This window comes from Salvelinus namaycush, chromosome 37, assembly GCF_016432855.1.
Source record: "Salvelinus namaycush isolate Seneca chromosome 37, SaNama_1.0, whole genome shotgun sequence".
Lineage (NCBI taxonomy): Eukaryota > Metazoa > Chordata > Actinopteri > Salmoniformes > Salmonidae > Salvelinus > Salvelinus namaycush.
The window spans coordinates 426,267-448,131 of NC_052343.1; the positions used below are offsets into that span (position 1 = coordinate 426,267).

At 43.3% G+C, this 21,865-nt stretch overlaps 1 protein-coding gene across 1 annotated transcript in view; it reads left to right on the top strand.

The window, feature by feature from the left end:
* The first annotated feature begins 269 nt into the window (after window positions 1-269).
* LOC120031564 (zinc finger protein 236-like) overlaps window positions 270-21,865 on the top strand; it is an 83,479-nt gene continuing 61,883 nt past the window's right edge. The window contains exons 1-6 of the mRNA XM_038977372.1: window positions 270-365; window positions 3,719-3,852; window positions 4,873-5,037; window positions 5,760-5,938; window positions 6,183-6,313; window positions 15,694-15,866. Of these exons, the coding sequence (XP_038833300.1) occupies window positions 314-365; window positions 3,719-3,852; window positions 4,873-5,037; window positions 5,760-5,938; window positions 6,183-6,313; window positions 15,694-15,866 (834 nt within the window). The 5' untranslated portion in view covers window positions 270-313. The remainder of the gene's footprint in view (window positions 366-3,718; window positions 3,853-4,872; window positions 5,038-5,759; window positions 5,939-6,182; window positions 6,314-15,693; window positions 15,867-21,865) is intronic.

A 21,865-nucleotide genomic window follows, 5' to 3' on the forward strand; every position in this document is an offset into this window, starting at 1 on the left:
GAAACCGAGCAGCACGTTCTCCCATAACAAACAAAAGTAATCAAGCATATTAACAATTATAAAACTGTAGACTTTATTCCCTATTCTTATTAAGAATTTGATGACACTCCTGCTCCTCCTTGAGACAATGCATATCCATATACGCTAGATGTCTCCCTCCTCCATGCATCGGAGCCTCGCAACAAGTAGCCTAGTTAGACGTGCACTACTACCGCACTGAAGAGTTCATGTGTTCGAGAAGTGCTCGTCGTGAGGCAGTCGCCATTTTGAAACCCAAATCGTTCACAGTACACCCGCCCTGAAACCTGGAACTATGCCGCGGGGCCGGCCTCGCAAACTGAGGGATAAAACCAACGACGGAACAGGTAATCAGTCCCAAAATATCACGAATAAAAAAAGGCAGCAACCATGCTGTTTACACAAGTTCGTAATGAATGGACAAGCTGCTGCGTAGCTGAGATAAACTCACTTGAATATAGTGTATATAGTCCCCGGATATAGTATTCCGGGTGTCCATTGCTTTGTACTGTAAAGTAGTGATTGAGGCGGAATGATATTAATAACATTTCGGTGGCTCTACTTATCCAGATTCAGTCTAATTTACACTTCAGTGAGGCAGTGGTTCCCGTAGAGTCCTGTCAAATATAGAGAATTTGGCTAAGTAACGTTAGTTCGATGTTTTTCTGACTCGTGTGTTAGCATGTTGGTGCTAGGCAGTTGGCTAACAGGCTAGCCTTTGTTTTTAATTTGTGTGCGAGAAGACCGCTAGCTAGATGTCACTCCAAACCATCAAGAAAGTGGAGTGTTCACCATCCAGTCTCGGTTCGCTGCAGCTCGATAGCCACATCAGCGAGTTATAACTACTACTGTTAACTACCTAACTCTAGTTAACTAACATTAGTTTAGCTAGTTAGCATCCAACTCAAGTCGAGTGATCAGAAGAGAATGGGTTTTATGCATGTGGCTAAGTTAAAGTTTGTTGACATCCTATAGCTAACTAAGTTAACGCGTTGCCAGCGAGATACATCTGTAATACAAAAAACCCCCGAAGAATATCCCTATGCCAGAATTAAGTCAATTGGTAGTTAGCTAGCTAGTGTCGTAAGAGTAGTAACCTTAGTTAGAGCTAGCTATAGTATCAGATCATTTTTCCATGTCTGGTTTTATGACAGCCTACTAACTCGTCCAAGGAACTAGCTAGCGTAAAGTATGTTCTACCAGCTAGGCCATCGGGTGTGTAATCATCACCCCTAGAAATGTAGCGTTTCTATTGGTCAGATTCAGTTAGGTCCATCCCTATTTGCTGAACTTGTCCAATAAAAACGCTAGTTTTCGTTCAAATGTTTTGAGTGATGATTACCCCCCAGGAATATTCAGTGGGTTTGTTCAGTGCAGTGGTCACCAACCTTTTCTGTGTCGAAATGCAAGGCGAGATCTACCACTCAGATATGTTTTGAACATGACTTAAAAAAGCAAGCCTATGCAACATTAGCCTATTAAAAACAGTACTGTAGCAATGAGGTTTGTGCCCTAGCCTATAGGCCCAATACATTATCACCGCATTGCTTGAATTGCCCTGCCAATGCATTGTTGTTTGGACCATTTCAAAAAATATATATATATATAAAAAATTTGAGGTAAGCTATAGGATCACACCGGTAAGGGTCAGTTGTTGTATTACTTCTGAGGTACAGCAGAGTGAGCATACATTTAAATAATTTGCTTTTTATTGTACTGGGCTGATGGTGCCTGCATCTGGTCAGTCTCAGTGGAGAGAGGGCAGAAGACTGAGGGTCTGCCTCTCAATGTCCCTCCACTCCCTTTCCACCTCTGACACTGACCAAAAAGTGACATTCTTCCAGTTGATGGTGAAACTCAAGTCGCACCACATTATGTCTGCTTTATGCACAAATTCATGTTACTCCTATGAACAGAGAAAGTGAAATATTCCTCGATATAGAAAAATAATTAAATACCCAAGCTGCTAATAATAATGCAAGCCTATTGATACAATTTCCTACTCATTACAACTCAGTGCTGGTTGTAGCGTGAGTGGAAGTAGGAAGAACCTACATTTTATGGCTTATAAAAGTGTTGAATAAAAGTTTTTGACAGTGCGGAGTAAAAACAAGGACTCACTCATAAAAATGGCAGCTCTTTGATGTATTCGTTGATAGTCTAGTAATGGCTTTAAAAGTTTTTGAAATCTCACAGTATTGAGTTTTCTGTAGCTTACTTTTATGCCTGCTATGTTACTGCAGACACTGTAATCTTAGCCATCTGATTGGTCAGCGTTGGGCCTATAGTGCATTTGATTTGCTCTCCGGGCATGCCAGGAAGGCAGAGTTTGTACCTTCAGTCACATGAAATGGTTCAAAATCAATATCGACAAAACAAAATATGTTAGACAAGGTGGGATATTTCTTTGGTCAATTGCGGTGGGAACCCTTTTATGCGCAAACATGTCACAGTAAACTTGGGAGTCACGTGATGTTGTAGCCTACTACCACCACGACATATGACCCGCCCATATAACCATTACACGCAACATGTGCAATGGCTGTGGATATAATTACAGCGACCTATTTCAAAAACAACTTGTGTACCTCTTAATTTTCTATCAATGAACTGGGCACATGTAGTAGTTACAGAAAATATACAGGCCTGTACATATATACAAAATGACCAAGTGAAGTACAATTATGAGAGTGAAACAGTTGTCATAAAAAGTAGGCCCAATCCAGAAATAACTCCTAGTCCCCCTGATATTCAAATTCGGCCCCTGACATTTCATGTGGCCCCTGGTGTTCACTAATTTTATAGACTTAAAGAACAAATCATTTTGAGCATTGTGCATACTATTGAAACTGAACTCCCTATTTGCTCCCTAGCCCATGCCCCTGGCTTTAATCCTTCAATGTTTGCAGATCTGTAAGGTCAGCTGTATCATTTATGGTGGTTAGCATCACCACTGCACTGCGTAGGCTACCTATCCAGACCCTTCAGATTTGCAAACATTGAAAGATTAGGTACCAAGAGGAAGGGGTTGGTAGTGATTTGGTACAGGCTCGTATCTGTTTCCCCCATGTTGGCCTGCCCATTACCTGATTTGGCTACCAGATAAAGGCTAGCATAATAGGCCAAAACATATTGGTGGATGCTCTGTGTCTGTGTCTTAACCCTCTTTTTAGTTTAAGTATGAAAATTACAATAAAATGTGATTTATTAGGGCTATTCCATTGCCTGGCTGGTTTTTATTTGGATTAGTTTAGTTCTAAATATCTCCTTTCCACACATCAATCAGACTGACAGATGTATACAAACCCAGGGTTTTCCCCAAATAATGTAAGAGGCGCTGTGCCACTTTGTGGACTGGCTGCACCACTATTTAAATATATATTTTTAAAACTGTTATCATATAAGGCCATTATTTTCTCTAGATTACATGACATGGCAGTTGCAGGTGTTCAAATCCTGTCCCCCCCCCCCGGTCCTCCCGTTGCCAGACTTAGCAGCACCACCCTGTAAAAAAAATCCCGGGGAGAACCCTGCAAACCCTAAACCTAATATTTTACTGTCTTGAATCTGCTGGGAAATATGCTGGTGGACCAAAGCATTAGGGAAATTGCAGATACCGTTTAAGTAACCTAATTATGAGCACCATGGTAATATGATGGTAATATAATGTCTTTGTCTCCCTCTCTCTTTCTGTCAACAGAGGGTATATCTGGAGCCAAGCAGGACTACAGCCATGGGGATTCCAAGGACAACAAGTGCACTGTCTGCTCTCAGAGCTTCACTACTGAGAGCCAGCTACAGAGGCACCAGCGTGACCATGAGGCCAACGACAAGGCAAGCACAGTGCAAAGGGCCAGACGAGGCCGTTTGACACGACATAGGCTGGACAGACCTAGCCTGGGTGCCAGTCTCTTGCTGCTCTTTTGCCAACGCCTTATGGAATTGTCATGCCAATGTTTAGCTTGACAATGACAGTGGAGTAAGCAAAAGCATAAACCCATCTGGGACCGGGCTAGTACAGACCTACCTTAATGATCTCATTTGATATGGATAGACATGTACTTCATTCACATGATTGATTTTGTGTATGTATGAATGGTTTTCCGGATGTGAAAACACTAGATATATGTTACATCTATTGTTGATGAAGGTGAAGAACCCCCAAAAAGTACCAGCATGTAGGCCTAGTCCTTTTACTGATGTTTCTGCCCGACACACAGATGAGTTGTTCTCAGACGACAGTTGTAGCTTGTCAACAGAGATACAGTACGAGTAGATTTAAGTTTGTGTTTACTATTCATTATTCAGCCGTCAAGAGTGGGAGAGCCTCTTTGCAGGCCAGTGAGCAAACAGTCAGACAGACAGAGGGAACATCCTCTTTAGACAAATAGCCCAGTGTATAAGGGAAATGTAGTGCCACTAGAGAGCAAATGCAACTGACAAGAGTTATTTAAGAAATAAATATATTAGAAAATATACCCAGGAAATAAGACCTTCAGCCAAGCAGACCAACTGACATTTGCCTGAAAATTATAACAGGAGAGAAAATATACTGTCTGGACTATTTGTTATTGTAGGACTCAGTTACTCAGTCACATTTAAAAAAAAACGTTTAAGTCATTTAGCAGACGGTCCTATCCAGAGTGACATACAGGATCAATAAGGGTTAAGTGCCTTGCAAAGGCACATTGCCAGATTTTTCACTTGCTCTGCTTTGGTGATTCGAATCAGCGACATTTCGGTTACTGGCCCAACACTCTTAATAACCACTAGGCTACCTGCAGCCCACACAGTCACTCACTTGCGTACACTCGCTCACTTACTCACTGTCTTTTCTCTCTTTTTCCCTTCCAGCCTCACCGGTGCGACCAGTGTGCCCAGACGTTTAACGTGGAGTTCAACCTCACGCTCCACAAGTCCACACACGCCACCTCCAACCCCACCTGCCCGGTGTGCCACAAGAAGTTCTCCCGCGTGGCCAGTCTCAAGTCCCATATCATGCTGCATGAGAAGGAGGAGGTCAGTCAATCAGTGATATGGGGCGGCAGGTAGCCTAGTGGTTAGAGCGTTGGGCCAGTAACTGAAATGTTGCTGGATCGAATCCCCGAGCTGACAAGGTAAAAATCTGTCGTTCTGCCCCTGAACAAGGCAGTTAACCCACTGTTCCCCGGTAGGCCGTCATTGTAAATAAGAATTTGTTCTTAACGGACTTGCCTAGTTAAATAAAAAAATATGATTGAACTCATTCAAACATGTAATTAAAAAAATGTGATTGTCTTCTATCTGCTGGGGAAAATGGTTTATCGAAGGTTAAAATGTAATTTGTAGCTGGTGGCTAATACTTTTAATTATCTTATTAATTCAATTAATCAATAAATATCTGTGGACTTTTTCACATCAGGTCACAACCATCCTCATAATGATAATATTGCAACTGAAAATGAGTCCTTCCCTGTTCGTATGTTTTCTTCCATTTCATGCCGAATGAACACGACCGAGCTGGCTGGGCTTTTTAAACGTCTTGCACGACCGAACACGACCGAAGACTCAGATCTGGAGTTGTTTACTTCAGAAAGCGAATTATAATAATTTATATAGGTGACAGCTTTCTAAAGCACATGCATGAGTCGATCATGCGTGTCTTCTGAATTGGGGTCCTTCTCCGTCCTCCTCCTCTTGTCTGTGACCTCATCTTCTCGTCTCTTTCTCCGCCTCTGTTCTTTCCCCCTCTCCTCCTCTAGAATCTGATCTGTACAGAGTGTGGCGACGAGTTCATTCTCCACAGTCAGCTCATGCTGCATCTGGAGGAGCACCGCAAAGAGCTGTCTGGGGCCAAGGTGTACACCTGCAAGACCTGCAGCAAGGAGTTCAAGATGGCGGGCCAGCTCAAGGAGCACACCAAGACCCACATCAAGATGAGGTTAGAGAGCGAGGGGACAGTAGCACAGAGGGTCTCAGGTTTATTGATACTGTTGTCCAAAGTGCTTGTTTAGCAACACATTACTAAGTGTACTGAGTGCTCTTATCTCCCTGTGTCTTTCTGTTTCCTATTTTTCGTTTGGAGGACCAGCAGTTAAATTGTGTTTCAAAAGAACAACCTGACCCAAAGACTGTGTCCACATTGCGTTGATTTCTGTTTCTCGGGCACTTGTTTTTTCCGTCAGGCCACTCAGCTCGAATTCCAGAAACTACAAGAAGAATATTGATCGCAGTGGATTTACCAACAGCTGTCAGCACTGTGGCAAGACGTTTAAAAAGCCCAGCCAGCTCGTTCGACACACACGAATACACACAGGTAAGCAAAAGACAGCTGGGTCATGTTCATTATGGCACGCATCAGAAAACATTGAAAAACATTTTGCAACTGAAAATGAGTCCTTCCCTGTTTGTATGTTTTCTTCCATTTCATGCCTAATGAACATGACCGAAGACTCAGATTTGGAGTTGTTTACTTCAGAAAGCGATTTTAATTGGAGAGCATGAGATGAAATAATGGCCTCTTCAGCCCTAGAGGCCCAGTCAGTGTGCTGTATCACTGTTGGACACCAGGGGTCTCTACCATGATTGGGAATAATCCTTGTCTCTCATCAACAAGGACTCCTTTTTCACTGTTGCACCTACTAAGGATTCTGTCACAGGAGGCTGCTGAAGGGAGGACGGCTCATAATAATGGCCGGAACAGAGTGAATGGAATGGCATCGAACACCTGGAGACCCTGTGTTTGATGTATTTGATAGCACTCCAGTTGTTATTACGAGCCCGTTCTCCCCAACTAAGGTGCCACCAACCTAGTTAATACACAGGAGGCAAAGGCCACATTTGCCCTGAGAAATACAACAGGGCCATACAGTTTTCCCATACATGTTTCTACATTTTCCCCTTGTAAAATGTGTTGAAGTAGATATGGCATATATAGCCTTAAAAAAAAATCTCCCAAAACATCCACTAAAATATAATAGTCATACGCTACATGTACTGGGGCATTGTCATGCTGAAACAGGAAAGGGCCTTCCCCAAACTGTTGCCACGAAGTTGGAAGTACAGAATCATCTAGACTGTCATTGTATGCTGTAACGTTAAAATTCCCCTTCACTGGTACTAACGGGCTTAGCCTGAACCATGAAAAACAGCCCCAGACCATTATTCCTCCTCCACCAAACTTGACAGTTGGCACTATGCATTGGGGCAGGCAGCGTTCTCCTGGCATCCGCCAAACCCAGATTTGTCTGTCGGATTGCCAGATGATGAAGCGTGATTCATCACTCCAGAGAACGTGTTTCCACTGCTCCAGAGTCCAATGGTGGCGAGTTTTACACCACTCCAGCCGATGCTTGGCATTGCGCATGGTGATCTCAGGCTTGTGTGCGGCTGCTCGGCCTTGGAAACCCATTTCATGAAGCTCCCGACGGACAGTTCTTGTGCTGACGTTGCTTCCAGAGGCAGTTTGGAACCCGGTAGTAAGTGTTGCAACCGAGGAAAGATGATGAGTTTCCACTTCACAATAACAGAATTTCCAGTTGACCGGGGCAGCTCGGTCAAAAAAATGTGACAAACTGACTTGTTGGAAAGGTGGCATCCTATGACAGTGATACGTTGAAAGTCACTGAGCTCTTCAGTAAGGCCATGCTGATACCAATGTTTGTCTTTGGAGATTGCATGGCTGTGTACTCAATTTTATACATCTGTCATCAACAGGTGTGGCTGAAATAGCCAAATCCACTAATTTGAAGGGGTGTCCACATACTTTTGTATATATTCAGTAGTGTATCTTGCCAGTGGTGTGGAGAGTGACCCTGTTTAAACCCACAGCGTCAACACAGCTACTGACAGCTGTGTTGACACGCACACACATGCACACCCACACACACACAGACACGTATGATGCTAAGAAGGCGCCGACGGAGATGGTTGCCTCGCTTCAAGTCCCTAGGAAACTATGCAGTATTTCGTTTTTTTAATGTATTATTTCTTACATTGTTTGCCCAGAAAATCTTAAGTGATATTACATACAGCCGGGAAGAACTATTGGATATAAGAGCTACATCATTTTACCAACATTACAACCAGGAATACGACTTTCCCGAAGCGGATCCTTAGTTCGGACAACCACCCAGGACAGTGGGTAATCCCAGAAGCCATCCCAAAACAAGGTCGCCGCTGAAGAGGCAGACGTAGGGGCCTCCTGGACAGGCTTCGGGCACACCGCCCACCGCTTCCGAGTATACTACTCGCCAATGTCCATTCTCTTGACAACAAGTCAGACGAAATTTAAGCAAGGGTTGTCTTCCAGACAGACATCAGAGATTGTAATATTCTCTGTTTCACGGAAACATGGCTTTCTCAGGATACGTTGTCGGAGTCGGATCAGCCACCGGACTTCTTCATGCGTAGGGCAGACAGCGATAAACACCTCTCTGGGAAGAAGATGGGCGGGGGTGTATGCTTCATGATTAACGACTCATGGTGTAATCGTAACAACATACAGGAACTCAAGTCCTTCTGCTCACCTAACCTAGAATTCCTTACAGTCAAATGCCGGCCATATTATCTCCCAAGAGAATTCTCGTCAGTTATCGTCACAGCTGTGTATATACCCCCTCAAGCAGACACTACGACAGCCCTCAAGGAACTTCACTGGACTCTATGTAAACTGGAAACCATATATCCTGAGGCTGCATTTATTGTAGCTGGGGATTTTAACAAAGCAAATTTGAGAACAAGGCTACCTAAATTTTATTCAGCATATTGATTGCAGCACTCGCACGGCAGAAACTCAATCAGCTTGTACCTGTGACTATAAACATTCAACGCTGGTCTGACCAATCGGAATCCACGCTTCAAGATTGCTTTGATCACGCGGACAGGGAAATGTTCCGGGCAGCCTCAGAGAATATCATCGATCTATACGCTGACTCGATGAGTGAGTTTATAAGGAAGTGCATTGGAGATGTTGTACCCCCTGTGACTATTAAAACCTACCCTAAACAGAAATCGTGGATGGATGGCGGCATTCGCGCAAAACTGAAATCACAAACCACCGCATTTAACCATGGAAAGAGGACTGGGAATATGGCTGAATATATAAACAGTGTAGTTATTCCCTCCGCAAGGCAATCAAACAAGTGAAATGTCAGTATAGGGACAACGTGGAGTAGCAGTTCAACGGCTCAGACACGAGATGTATGTGGCAGGTTCTACAGGAAATCACGGACTACAAAAAGAAAACCAGCCACATTACGGACACCGACGTCTCGCTTCCAGACAAACTAAACACCTTCTTTGCCCGCTTTCAGGATAATACAGCGCCACCGTCACGGCCCACTAACAAGGACCGCACCCCCCTCTCCTTCTCTGTGGCCGACGTAAGACATTTTAAACGTGTTAAACCTCACAGAGCTGTTGGCCCAGACGGCATCCCTAGTCGTGTCCTCAGAGCATGCACAGACCAGCTGGCTGGTGTGTTTACGGACATATTCAATCGCTTCCAATCCCAGTCTGCTGTCCCACATGCTTCAAGATGGCCACCATTGTTCCTGTACCCAAGAAGGCAAAGGTAACTGAACTGAATGACTACTGCCCCGTATCACTGACTTCTGTCATCATGAAGTGCTTTGAGAGACTAGTCAAGGATCATAACACCTCCACCTTACCTGCCACCCTAGACCCACATCAGTTTGCATACCGCCCCAACAGGTCCACATATTGATGCAATCGCCTGCACACTGCCCTATCCCATCTGGGAAAGAGGAATACCTATGTAAGAATGCTGTTCATTGACTAATGCTCAGCATTCAACACCATAGTACCCTCCAAGCTCATTATTAAGCTGGAGGCCATGGGTCTCAACCCCGCCCTGTGCAATTGGATCCTGGACATTCTGACGGGCCGCCCCCAGGTGGTGAAGGTTGGAAACAACATCTCCACTTCGCTGACCCTCTACACTGGGGCCCCACCCCACAAGGGTGCGTGCTCAGCCCCCTCCTGTACTCCCTGTTCACCCATGACTGCGTGGCCATGCATACCTCGAACTCAATCATCAAGTTTGCAGATGACACAACAATAGTAGGCTTGATTACCAACAACGACAAGACAGCCTGCAGGGAGGAGGTGAGGGCACTCAGAGTGTGGTGTCAGGAAAACAACCTTTCACTCAACATCAACAAAACAAAGGAGATGATTGTGGACTTCAGGAAACAGCAGAGGGAGCACCCCCTATTCACATCGAAGGGACAGTAGTGGAGAAGGTGGAAAGTTTTAAGTTCCTCGGCTTACACATCACAAACAAACTGAAATGGTCCACTCACACAGTCAGTGTGGCGAAGAAGGCGCTATAGCGCCTCTTAAACCTCAGGAGGCTGAAGACATTTGGCTTGTCATCTAAACCCTAACAAAGTTTTACAGATGCACAATCGATCATCCTGTCGGGCTGTATCACTGCCTGGTACGGCAACTGCACCGCCCTCAACCGCAAGGCTCTCCAGAGGGTGGTGCGGTCTGCACAACGCATCACCGGGGGCAAAATACCTGCCCTCCAAAACACTAACTCAGAGCCGCTGCTGCCTACATAGAGACTCATATCACTAGCCACTTGAATAAATGGTTCACTAGTCACTTTAATCAATGCCACTTTAATAATGTTAACATATCTTACATTACTCATCTCATATGTATAGACTGTACCTTATACCGTCTGTTGCACCATGCCTATGCCCCTCATCCATATATTTATATGTACATATCCTTATTCCTCCCTTTAGATATGTGTGTATTAGGTAGTTGTTGGGGAATTGTTAGATTTGATTTGAAATAAACGTAACATTTTCAAAAGTTGCCATTCCTCCTAATACACCTACTGATTTCCTTTCAGACATATCACCTTAAGCCCAGACTCCTCTGAGTTCATTCAGAGTTTCAGCTATCCTTCCTCACAGAGCCCCTCCGTGCCACCTCATCTTAATGTTAATTTGTGGGCTGGATGGATGACTAATGCTGTGCTGGAGATGGTTGGTCTGTGCTCTGAATCTCAAACAGCACATTAAGGGGATGTGCTGAGGGGAGCTATGGTGCTTCAAGCTCAGCCTGCAGGCTCCAGTTAGCTAACTGAAACTAAAGCCGGTATCCTTTGCATCATGCCTTGCAGGCCGCTCTTACCAGGTGACGTGGAGAGGATCTGTGGCTGCACCACGTACTCTCATTACTGGTGTCCCCCATGGCTCGGTTCTAGGCCCTCTCCTCTTCTCTCTGTACACCAAGTCACTCGGCTCCGTCATATCCTCACATGGTCTCTCCTATCATTGCTTTGCGAATGACACTCAACTACTTTTCTCCTTAATAACCACTTCTGACACCCAGTTGGCGACACACATCTCTGCGTGCCTGGCAGATATCTCAACTTGGATGTCGGTCCACCACCTCAAGCTCAACTTAGACAAGACGAAACTGCTTTTCACACAGGAAGCGGCGCAGGTCCTAATCCAGGCACTCTCCTCTCCCGTCTGAACTACTTCAACTCGCTGTTGGCTGGCCTCCACTTGTGCCATCAAATCCCTACAACCTATCCAGAACGCTACAGCCCGCCTAGTTTTCAACCGTCCAAAGTTCTCTCATGTCACCCCGCTCCTCCGCACACTCCACTGGCTTCCAGTCGAAGCTCGCATCCACTACTACCATGGTGCTTACCTACGGAACAGCAAGAGGAACTGCCCCCACCTTCAGGCTATGCTCAAGCCCTACACTAGAGGTCGACCGATTAATCGGAATGGCCGATTTAATTAGGGCCGATTTCAAGTTTTCACAACAATCGGAAATTTTTAAATATATTTTTTAACACCTTTATTTAACTAGGCAAGTCAGTTAAGAACACATTCTTATTTTCAATGACGGCCTAGGAACGGTGGGTTAACTGCCTTGTTCAGGGGCAAAACGACAGATTTTTACCTTGTCAGCTCGGGGATTCAATCTTGCAACCTTACGGTTAACTAGTTCAATGCTCTAACCACCTGCCTCACGAGGAGCCCGCCTGTTACGGGAATGCAGTAAGAAACCAAGGAAAGTTGCTAGCTAGTATTAAACTTATCTTATAAAAAACAATCAATCAATCATAATCACTAGTTATAACTACACATGGTTGATGATATTACTAGTTTATCTAGCGTGTCCTGCGTTGCATATAATCGCGAAAAAGGACTGTCGTTGCTCCAACGTGTACCTAACCATAAACATCAATGCCTTTCTTAAAATCAATACACAGAAGTATATATTTTTAAACCTGCATATTTAGCTAAAAGAAATCCAGGTTAGCAGGCAATATTAACCAGGTGAAATTGTGTCAATTCTCTTGCGTTCATTGCACATAGAGTCAGGGTATATGCAACAGTTTGGGCCACCTGGCTCTTTGCAAACTAATTTGCCAGAATTTTACGTAATTATGACATAACATTGAAGGTTGCGCAATGTAACAGGAATATTTAGACTTATGGATGCCACCCGTTAGATAAAATACGGAACGGTTCCGTATTTCACTGAAAGAATAAACGTTTTGTTTTCGAGATGATAGTTTCCGGATTCGACCATATTAATGACCTAAGACTCGTATTTCTGTGTGTTATTATGTTATAATTAAGTCTATGATTTGATAGAGCAGTCTGACTGAGCGATGGTAGGCACCAGCAGGCTCGTAAGTATTCATTCAAACAGCACTTTCGTGCGATTTGCCAGCAGCTCTTCACAATGCTTCAAGCATTGCGCTGTTTATGACTTCAAGCCTATCAACTCCCAAGGTATATGAAATACAAATCGTATAGAGAGAAATAGTCCTATAATTCCTATAATAACTACAACCTAAAACTTCTTACCTGGGAATATTGAAGACTCATGTTAAAAGGAACCACCAGCTTTCATATGTTCTCATGTTCTGAGCAAGGAACTTAAACGTTAGCTTTCTTACGTGGCACATATTGCACTTTTACTTTCTTCTCCAACACTTTTTTTTGCATTATTTAAACCAAATTGAACATGTTTCATTATTTATTTGAGGCTAAATAGATTTTATTAATGTATTAAGTTAAAATAAGTGTTCATTCAGTATTGTTGTAATTGTCATTATTAAAAAAAAATAATGGGTCCTGGACATTCTGCAAACATTGTCACATGAGGGCGACGCGTGCAAGTTGATGGCAGAACAAGGGGTAGTTCTAATAGAATGGCATCAAAAAAAGCTTTTATTTACATGTTGCTTATGAGTGCATCTCACAGTACTTTTAGATTTTAAGGCTCGTATGAATGTCTTGCTTAACATAATGTTTGTCATCGCAAATCAACTGCATTATAAACTCAGCAAAAAAAGAAACGTCCTCTCACTGTCAACTGCGTTTATTTTCAGCAAACTTAACACGTATAAGTTTGCGGCTATGGAACCCTGACCTGTTCACCGGACGTGCTACCTGTCCCAGACCTGCTATTTTAACTCTCTAGAGACAGCAGGAGCGGTAGAGATACTCTCAATGATCGGCTATGAAAAGCCAACTGACATTTACTCCTGAGGTTCTGACTTGTTGCACCCTCGACAACTACTGTGATTATTATTATTTGACCATGCTGGTCATTTATTAACATTTTAACATCTTGGCCACCCCTCATAGCCTGGTTCCTCTCTAGGTTTCTTCCTAGGTTTTGGCCTTTCTAGGGAGTTTTTCCTAGCCACCGTGCTTCTACACCTGCATTGCTTGCTGTTTGGGGTTTTAGGCTGGGTTTCTGTACAGCACTTTGAGATAGCCCTTCTTACATCAGCTGATATTTAAATACATTTGATTTGATTTAAATATTTGAATGAACATTACAAGATTCAACAACTGAGACATAAACTGAACAAGTTTCACAGACATGTGAATTAATATAAATGGAATAATGTGTCCCTGAACAAAGGGGGGGTCAAAATAACAGTCAGTATCTGGTGTGGCCACCAACAACAAGTACTGCAGTGCATCGCCTCCTCATGCACTGCACCAGATTTGCCAGTTCTTGCTGTGAGATGTTACCCCACTCTTCCACCAAGGCACCTGCAAGTAGCCTCTTTAGTGTCCTAAGTTCAACCAGTAAAATGGTTCTTTGCTAGCTTTTGCTACAGGCTATATCAATGAGCGTTAGCATTCTAGCTAACAACTGCTGCATCCAAAATTGTTTTTTTTGCGAAGATCACAACCAAATATAATCTTAGCGACTGTTCAAGCAAGAAGTATTTTGTTTAGAGGTAATAAAAACGCAAATCTAGGCTATGTTCAATGGGCACAGATGGCGATGTATTTCATACTGCCGCACGCATCTCAGTGTGTCGTGTGCTGGGAATGTGCTGGGAATGGGTCTATTTAGTGGTGTGTTCTCCCTCTTCTTCTCTCTCTTTTCCCTTTGTATCTCCCAGGTGTATTGAGTATTGTGTGTTACACCTCACCAACGAGGTATACTTAAGCAATAAGGCCCGATGAGGTGTGGTATATGGCCACAGCTAAGTGCTGTTTTTATGCATGACTCAACGTGGAGTGCCTGGACACAGCCCTTAGCCGTGGTTTATTGGGCATATATCACAAACCCCTGAGGTTGCTTTTATAAACTGGTTAACAATGTAATTAGAGCAGTAAAACAATGTTTTGTCATACCCGTGGTATACGGTCTATCAGAATTCAGGGCTCAAACCACCGAGTTTATAATGAGTTTTATAGCATGGGATTGTTGAGTACTCGTTTCTGATTGGCTTGAATGGCATTCTAGAGCGTGCATCATTTCCCTATAATGCACAGTATAATTGCACAGTATAATTCAATGGCAATGAAGTTCATTCTTACATGTTCTATTTTAGCTGCTTTTGAAAGCCAAAGTCGAATTGAAAATATCAATATCATTGTTGATTTCGATTTTCATAATAGCAAGCTAGGATATTGGTTTAGTTAGCTAAGCTAGCAAGTCTATTTGTTTGGTTACCAAGGCAACTACTCTAGCTATCTAGCTAGCTAGTAAACATGCTAGCCACTTCAGTGGATGTTGTCACATCTCTACTGGCAAATGCGTTAAATTATAGCCATGGTATAAAATAGATGATCACCTCAGGACTCACCTCAGGAGAATAATGCAACTCCGCGGAAGGTTCGTTCCACTCCGAACACACATTCCAGGTCATGCTTTATTTTCCACAGAACTCATAGCCCCTCATTGATTTTCCCTTTCGTGTTCTTTCCCTGCCTCCCTCTCTCTCTCCCTCTCACATTTTGTCATGGGGTGCAGAGAAAAGTTTTCAGTTTTAAAGCACATTTTCTTGCAATTCTATACACTTTGCAATGTCTAATGTGTGTTCATGTGTCATTTGAGTGACTCAAGCATTACAGCAAAATCTATGGGCAACAACTCGTTAGCTGACACGGGCTAGTTGATCTTGAAATGTCTTATGAATAGCTCTGAAGTATGCAATGACTGACATGACAACAGGAAAACGGATGATGCAATACCCAATATCGAAATTGCACCTTGTGCATTCTACTATTACAACTTTCAAGAGTAAGTTGGAAGCCTGACTGAGTTCCTTAAAAATTCTGCCCCTCCCCCCCCACCTGCCGACCCACAATTTGGGAACCACTGATCTATACCACCCAGGTGTATTGAGTTGTGTTCTCTCTCCCTCCTACCCAGGCGAACGGCCGTACAAGTGCAGCCACTGTAGCAAGGCCTTCAACCAGAAAGTGGTGCTGCAGACCCATATGGTGAGGCACACGGGAGAGAAGCCCCACCTCTGCATCTTTTGCCCCGCTTCCTTCTCGCAGAAGGGAAACCTGCACTCGCACGTCCAGAGAGTGCACTCTGAGGTAAACAACCAACTAACTACATCACCTGGCACATCTCTGTTGCCCTGGTCTTTAATCAGTAGGCTGGGTGGAATTATTATTGGCAAATAGCTTTCACCTGTCTGATCCTCAAAGTTGTCTACAAGGTAATGTGTATGTGTGTACAGTACCATTCAAAACTTTGGACACACCGACTCATCTTAGGGTTTTACATTGTAGAATAATAGTGAAGACATCAAAACTATGAAAAAACATATGGAATCATATAGTAACCAAATTTGAGATTCTTCAAAATAGCCACCCTTTTCCTCGGTGACAGCTTTGCACACTCTTGGCATTCTCTCAACCAGCTTCATGAGGAATGTTTTTCCAACAGTCTTGAAGGAGTTCCCACATATGCTGAGCACTTGTTGGCTCCTTTTCCGTCACTATGTGGTCCAACTCATCTCAATTGAGTTGAGGTCGGGTGATTGTGGAGGCCAGGTCATCTGATGCAGCACTCCATCACTCGCATTGGTCAGATAGCCCTTACACAGTCTTGAGGTGTGTTTTGGGTCATTGTCCTGTTGAAAAACAAATGATAATCCCACTAAGCGCAAACCAAATGGGATGGCGTATCGCTGCAGAATGCTGTGGTAGCCATGCTGGTCAAGTGTGCCTTGAATTCTAAATCACTGACAGTGTCACCAGCAAAGCACCATCACACCTCCATGCTTCATGGTGGGAACCACACATGCAGAGATCATCCGTTAACCTACTCTGCGTCTCACAAAGAAACGGCGGTTGGAACCAAAAATCTCGATTTTATACTCATCAGACCAAAGGACAGATTTCCTCCGGTCTAATGTCCATTGCTCGTGTTTCTTGGTCCAAGCAAGTCTCTTCTTATTGGTGTCCTTTAGTAGTGGTTTCTTCGCAGCAATTCGACCATGAAGGCCTGATTCACGCAGTCTCCTCTGAACAGTTGATGTTGAAATGTGTCTGTTACTTGAACTCTGTGAAGCATTTATTTGGGCTGCAATGTGAAGTGCAGTTAACTCTGCTGAACTTATCCTTTGCAGCAGAGGTAACTCTGGGTCTTCCTTTCCTGTGGCAGTCCTCATGAGAGCCAGTTTCATCATAGCACTTGATGGTTTTTGCGACCTCACTTTCAAAGTTCTTTACATTTTCCCGATTGACTGACCTTCATGTCTTAATGGAATGATGGACTGTAGTTTCTCTTTGCTTATTTGAGCTGTTCTTGCCATAAAATGGACTTGGTCTTTTATCAAATAGGGCTATCTTCTGTATACCACCCCTACCTTGGCTCAAACGCATTAAGAAGGAAAGAAATTCCAGAAATGAACTTTTAACAGGCACTCCTGTTAATTGAAATGCATTCCAGGTGACTACCTCATGAAGCTGGTTGAGAGACTGCCAAGAGTGTGTAAAGCTGTCATCAAGGCAAAGGTGGCTTCTTTGAAGAATCTGAAGTATAGTTTTGATGTCTTCGCTATTATTCTACAATTTAGAAAATAGTACAAATAAAGAAAAACCCTGGAATGAGTAGGTGTGTCCAAACTTTTGACTGGTACTGTATATTTTAGCGATTTACATTTACTTTTGATACTTAAGTGCATTTAAAACCAAATACTTTTAGACTTCTACTCAAGTAGTATTTTACTGGGTGACTTTCACTTTTACTTGAGTCATTTTCTATTAAGGTATCTTTACTTTTACTCAAGTATGACAATTGGGTACTTTTTCCATCACTGATCTTTATCAAAGGTGTGCATAATTTCGGACCCCACTGTATATACCATCTAGGGAAGAGTCTAAAATGCTGACCACACCACTCGCGTTACGTACGCGAGCCTTGCAAAATAAATGTACACATACATGTTATTCAATCATTGCACCCACACTACTCACGTGCGCGAACGAGCGTCTGCTTTGCCAAGCGCTAAAATAGAAGTCAGTTCTATTTGTGACGCTGAACGCGGTGCAAATCCTGCCTCTCCCATCTCCTCATTGATTTATAGAAGCAGATACCCACGTGCCATCTCTTCATTGGTTGTACCCGCGTGGGTGATTGAAAGATGAACTGAGGTCGGTCGGTCGTTCGTCGTGGTAATACTATGAAAGTTAGATGCCAATCGCAATATAAAGTCCAAAGAAGAAAAGGCCTGGAAGAAGGAGAGATGACTAGAAACAATTCGGTTGACTGTTTTATGTGTGGATTAATTGTCGGGATAGTGGACCTTGTGTATTTCAGGTAAAATAACAACTCAACATTTATATCCCAGGACAAATTAGCTAGCAACAGCAAGCTAGCTAAATAGGACAAATTAGCTAGCAACTGCAAGCTAGCTTGCTAAATTGCCATAAATGTGTAATGCTTTTTGACCTGTCCCTAAATTAATATAATTGGTTCAGAGTTTGTTTTGATATTTCAACCTGCGTGTCGTGATCGCGTTTGGTGTGGGGCGACAAAATATATTTGCACGCGTCCGGTCTGGGCATGGTGTAAGGGTCTCTGGACAGGCCCCCCTGTCTCGCTCTCTCTCACTCACTCCCACACACGGACACCCTCCTCCCGGCTCAATTGCTTCAATAGAACGAGACTCTGTTGCAGGTAAAAAATGTTTCAGTCTCTTAGACAGAGAATGAGCTTAAATTACAGTTAATTGTCCTCGTCACCTACAGTCGTATGAGAAAGTTTGGGCACCCCTCTGAGGCTGCATAATAATTTACTCTGTCGTCACAGAAAATGATCACAGTGGCATGCCATTCATTTTCTAATAAAAGCTGAGTACTGGGGTATTGTCCAGACAAATCATTTTAGTGTAGCAATATTAAGTTGTATGAAATTAAATCAGATGTGAAAAATAGGCTATGCAAAAATGTGGGCACCCTTGTCATTCTGTTGATTTGAATACCTGTAACTACTTAGCACTGATTAATTGGAACACACAATTGGTTTGGTGAGCTCATTAAGCCTTGAACTTCATAGACAAGTGCATCCAATCATGAGAAAAGGTATTTAAGGTGGCCAATTGCAAGTTGTTGTTCTCTTTGACTCTCCTCTGAAGAGTGGCAACATGGGGGCCTCAAAACAACTCTCAAATGACCTGAAAACAAAGATTGTTCAACATTATGGTTTAGAGGAAGGCTACAAAAAGCTATCGCAGAGATTTAAGCTGTCAGTGTCCACTGTGAGGAACATAGTGAGGAAATGGAAGACCACAGGCACAGTTCTTGTTAAGGCCAGAAGTTGCAGGCCAAGTAAAATATCGGAGAGGCAAAGGCGAAGGATGGTGAGAACGGTCAAAAACAGCCCACAGACCACCTCCAAAGACCTACAACATCATCTTGCTGCAGATGGTGTCACTGTGCATCGTTCAACAATTCAGCGCACTTTGCACAAGGAGAAGCTGTATGGGAGAGTGATGCGGAAGAAGCCTTTTCTGCACACACGCCACAAACAGTCGCTTGAGGTATGCAAACGCACATTTGGACAAGCCAGCTTCATTTTGGAATAAGGTGCTGTGGACTGATGAAACAAAGATTGAGTTATTTGGTCATAACAAGGGACGTTATGCATGGCGGCAAAAGAACACAGCGTTCCAAGAAAAACACTTGCTACCCACAGTAAAATTTGGTGGGGATCCATCATGCTGTGGGGCTGTGTGGCCAGTGCCGGTACTGGGAATCTTGTTAAAGTTGAGGGTCGCATGGATTCCACTCAATATCAGCAGATTCTTGGGAATAATGTTGAAGAATCAGTCACAAAGTTGAAGTTACGCCGGGCGCTGGATATTTCAACAAGACAACGACCCAAAACACTGCTCAAAATCTACCCGGGCATTTATGCAGAGGAACAAGTACAATGTTCTGGAATGGCCATCCCAGTCCCCAGACCTGAATATCATTGAGAATCTGTGGGATGATTTGAAGCGGGCTGTCCATGCTCGGCAACCATCAAACCTAACTGAACTGGAGATGTTTTGTAAGGAGGAATGGTCCAAAATACCTTCATCCAGAATCCAGACACTCATTAGAGGCTATGGGAAGCGTCTAGAGGCTGTTATTTTAGCAAAAGGAGGCTCTACTAAATATTGATGTGATTTTTCTATTGGGGTGCCCAAATTTATGCACCTGTCTAATTTTGTTTTGATGCATATTGCACATTTTCTGTTCATCCAATAAACCTCATTTCACTACTGAAATATTACTGTGTCCATCAGTTATTTGATAGATCAAAATGAAATTGCTGATCCAAACACCCAATTATTTATAAATGGAAATCATGGAAAATAGTCAGGGGTGCCCAAACTTTTTCATACGACTGTATGTGCCTATGTAATTCGAAAATGTATCTTATGAGTCATCTAGCTGAACGCAAGACCTGGCTGTTTCTATATTATATGCCAGCCAGGTCATTTTAGGCTCCCTAAATATCCTGTAATGTCCATAGAAGAGCATGACTCCTCCGTCGGTTGCAGGCCCATAAAAAATGAAGGCGACTAATGGAGAGGAAGAGAGCGAGGATAGCGCCCAGCTCCTGTAGCCTCGATGGAGAGGCAGCTCTGTGGGGTCATGGCACATAAAGAGATGACTCCGTCAGGGATGCAGGGCAGGGCACGCAGATCGATGGATGGATCCAGACTAATGCTGCACCAGTTCATGATCTGCTGTCGCATTTTACCACTCAGAAAAGATGGCTTCCATTCTATTACACTCTCAGCAACGGAGCTTGTTCATTTAAACAAATGCCTCTGCATGCATTCTGATCACAGACAAAATCATACATTGTCAATGGTAGGAAATGGATTTGATGTGAAGGTGGGTCTTGTGTCTTCTGACCTTTGACCCCCCCCCCCCTGCCCCTTTGTCTTTAATCAGTTAGATATACGGAAATAATATAGGACATTCTTATGAAACAGAAGCTTCTATTACTGATGTAGCAACATTGCACACATCTAATGTGATATTTTCACATATTTGACGGTCCATGTGGAAAATAATGAGCCTAAATGAAAAGCAGTCTCTGGGTTATTCAGTATGACGATGGCAGTCGAGGAGTTAGTGTTTTATAGGTAGCCGTTTTTGAGTGACTGGCTCTATGCTCTATTGGACCTGAGTGCTACTTTCATCGAATTTGTGTCCAGTAGTCACCATTACTTACATCGATGCAAATGAGGACATGCAAATGTGAGGCTTCGTCCTTTTTTTATTGAGTGGCCAACTCAATCAGATAGCCTTTCAATTTTCCCCACCCCTCACAACAAATACATGTGATCGTTTTATCAACCGACCATTTTGAAACAAATGGGGAAGAGATTCTAAAGAGCCTCCGTAGCATGTTTTTGTCCGTCAGTGCTAACTGGTAATGATGCGGTGAGTTGATTTGAATCTGCCCCGAAGCCCCAACCCGTATTCATTCAACGTTGTTTTGAATAATGCATGTGATTCTCACGAGTGTCCTTCAACCTACTCTGGCAGTCGTGACCTCGGCTTTATGAACGGACTTTATGAATATATTACAGTTGGATGTGAGTGGGAATGCATTTCACAAGCAGCATCTGGAATATGGACAGGGAAGTGGGATTGTTTTTGCATGAAATTGTTCTCTATCCTCCTAATCGCTGCCTTATATTAGATTGCCCTTTAAAATAATCAGAAGATGGATATTTGTAATATCTGTCTTGGCGGAAGATAAAATATGTATAATGTATACACTGATTGTACAAAACATTAGGAACACCTGCTCTTTCCATGGCATAGACTGACCAGGTGAACCTAGGTGAAAGCTATGACCCCTTATGGTCACTTGTTAAATCTACTTCAGTCATTGTAGATGAAGGGGAGGAGACGGGTTAAAGAAGGATTTTTAAGTCTTGAGACATGGATTGTGTATGTTAGCCATTCAGAGGGTGGATGGGCAGGACAAAAGATTTCGGTGTCATTTTGAATGGGGTATGGTAACAGGCGCACCGGTTTGAGTGTCAAACCCAGCAGCGTTCCAGTTCTTTTCACGC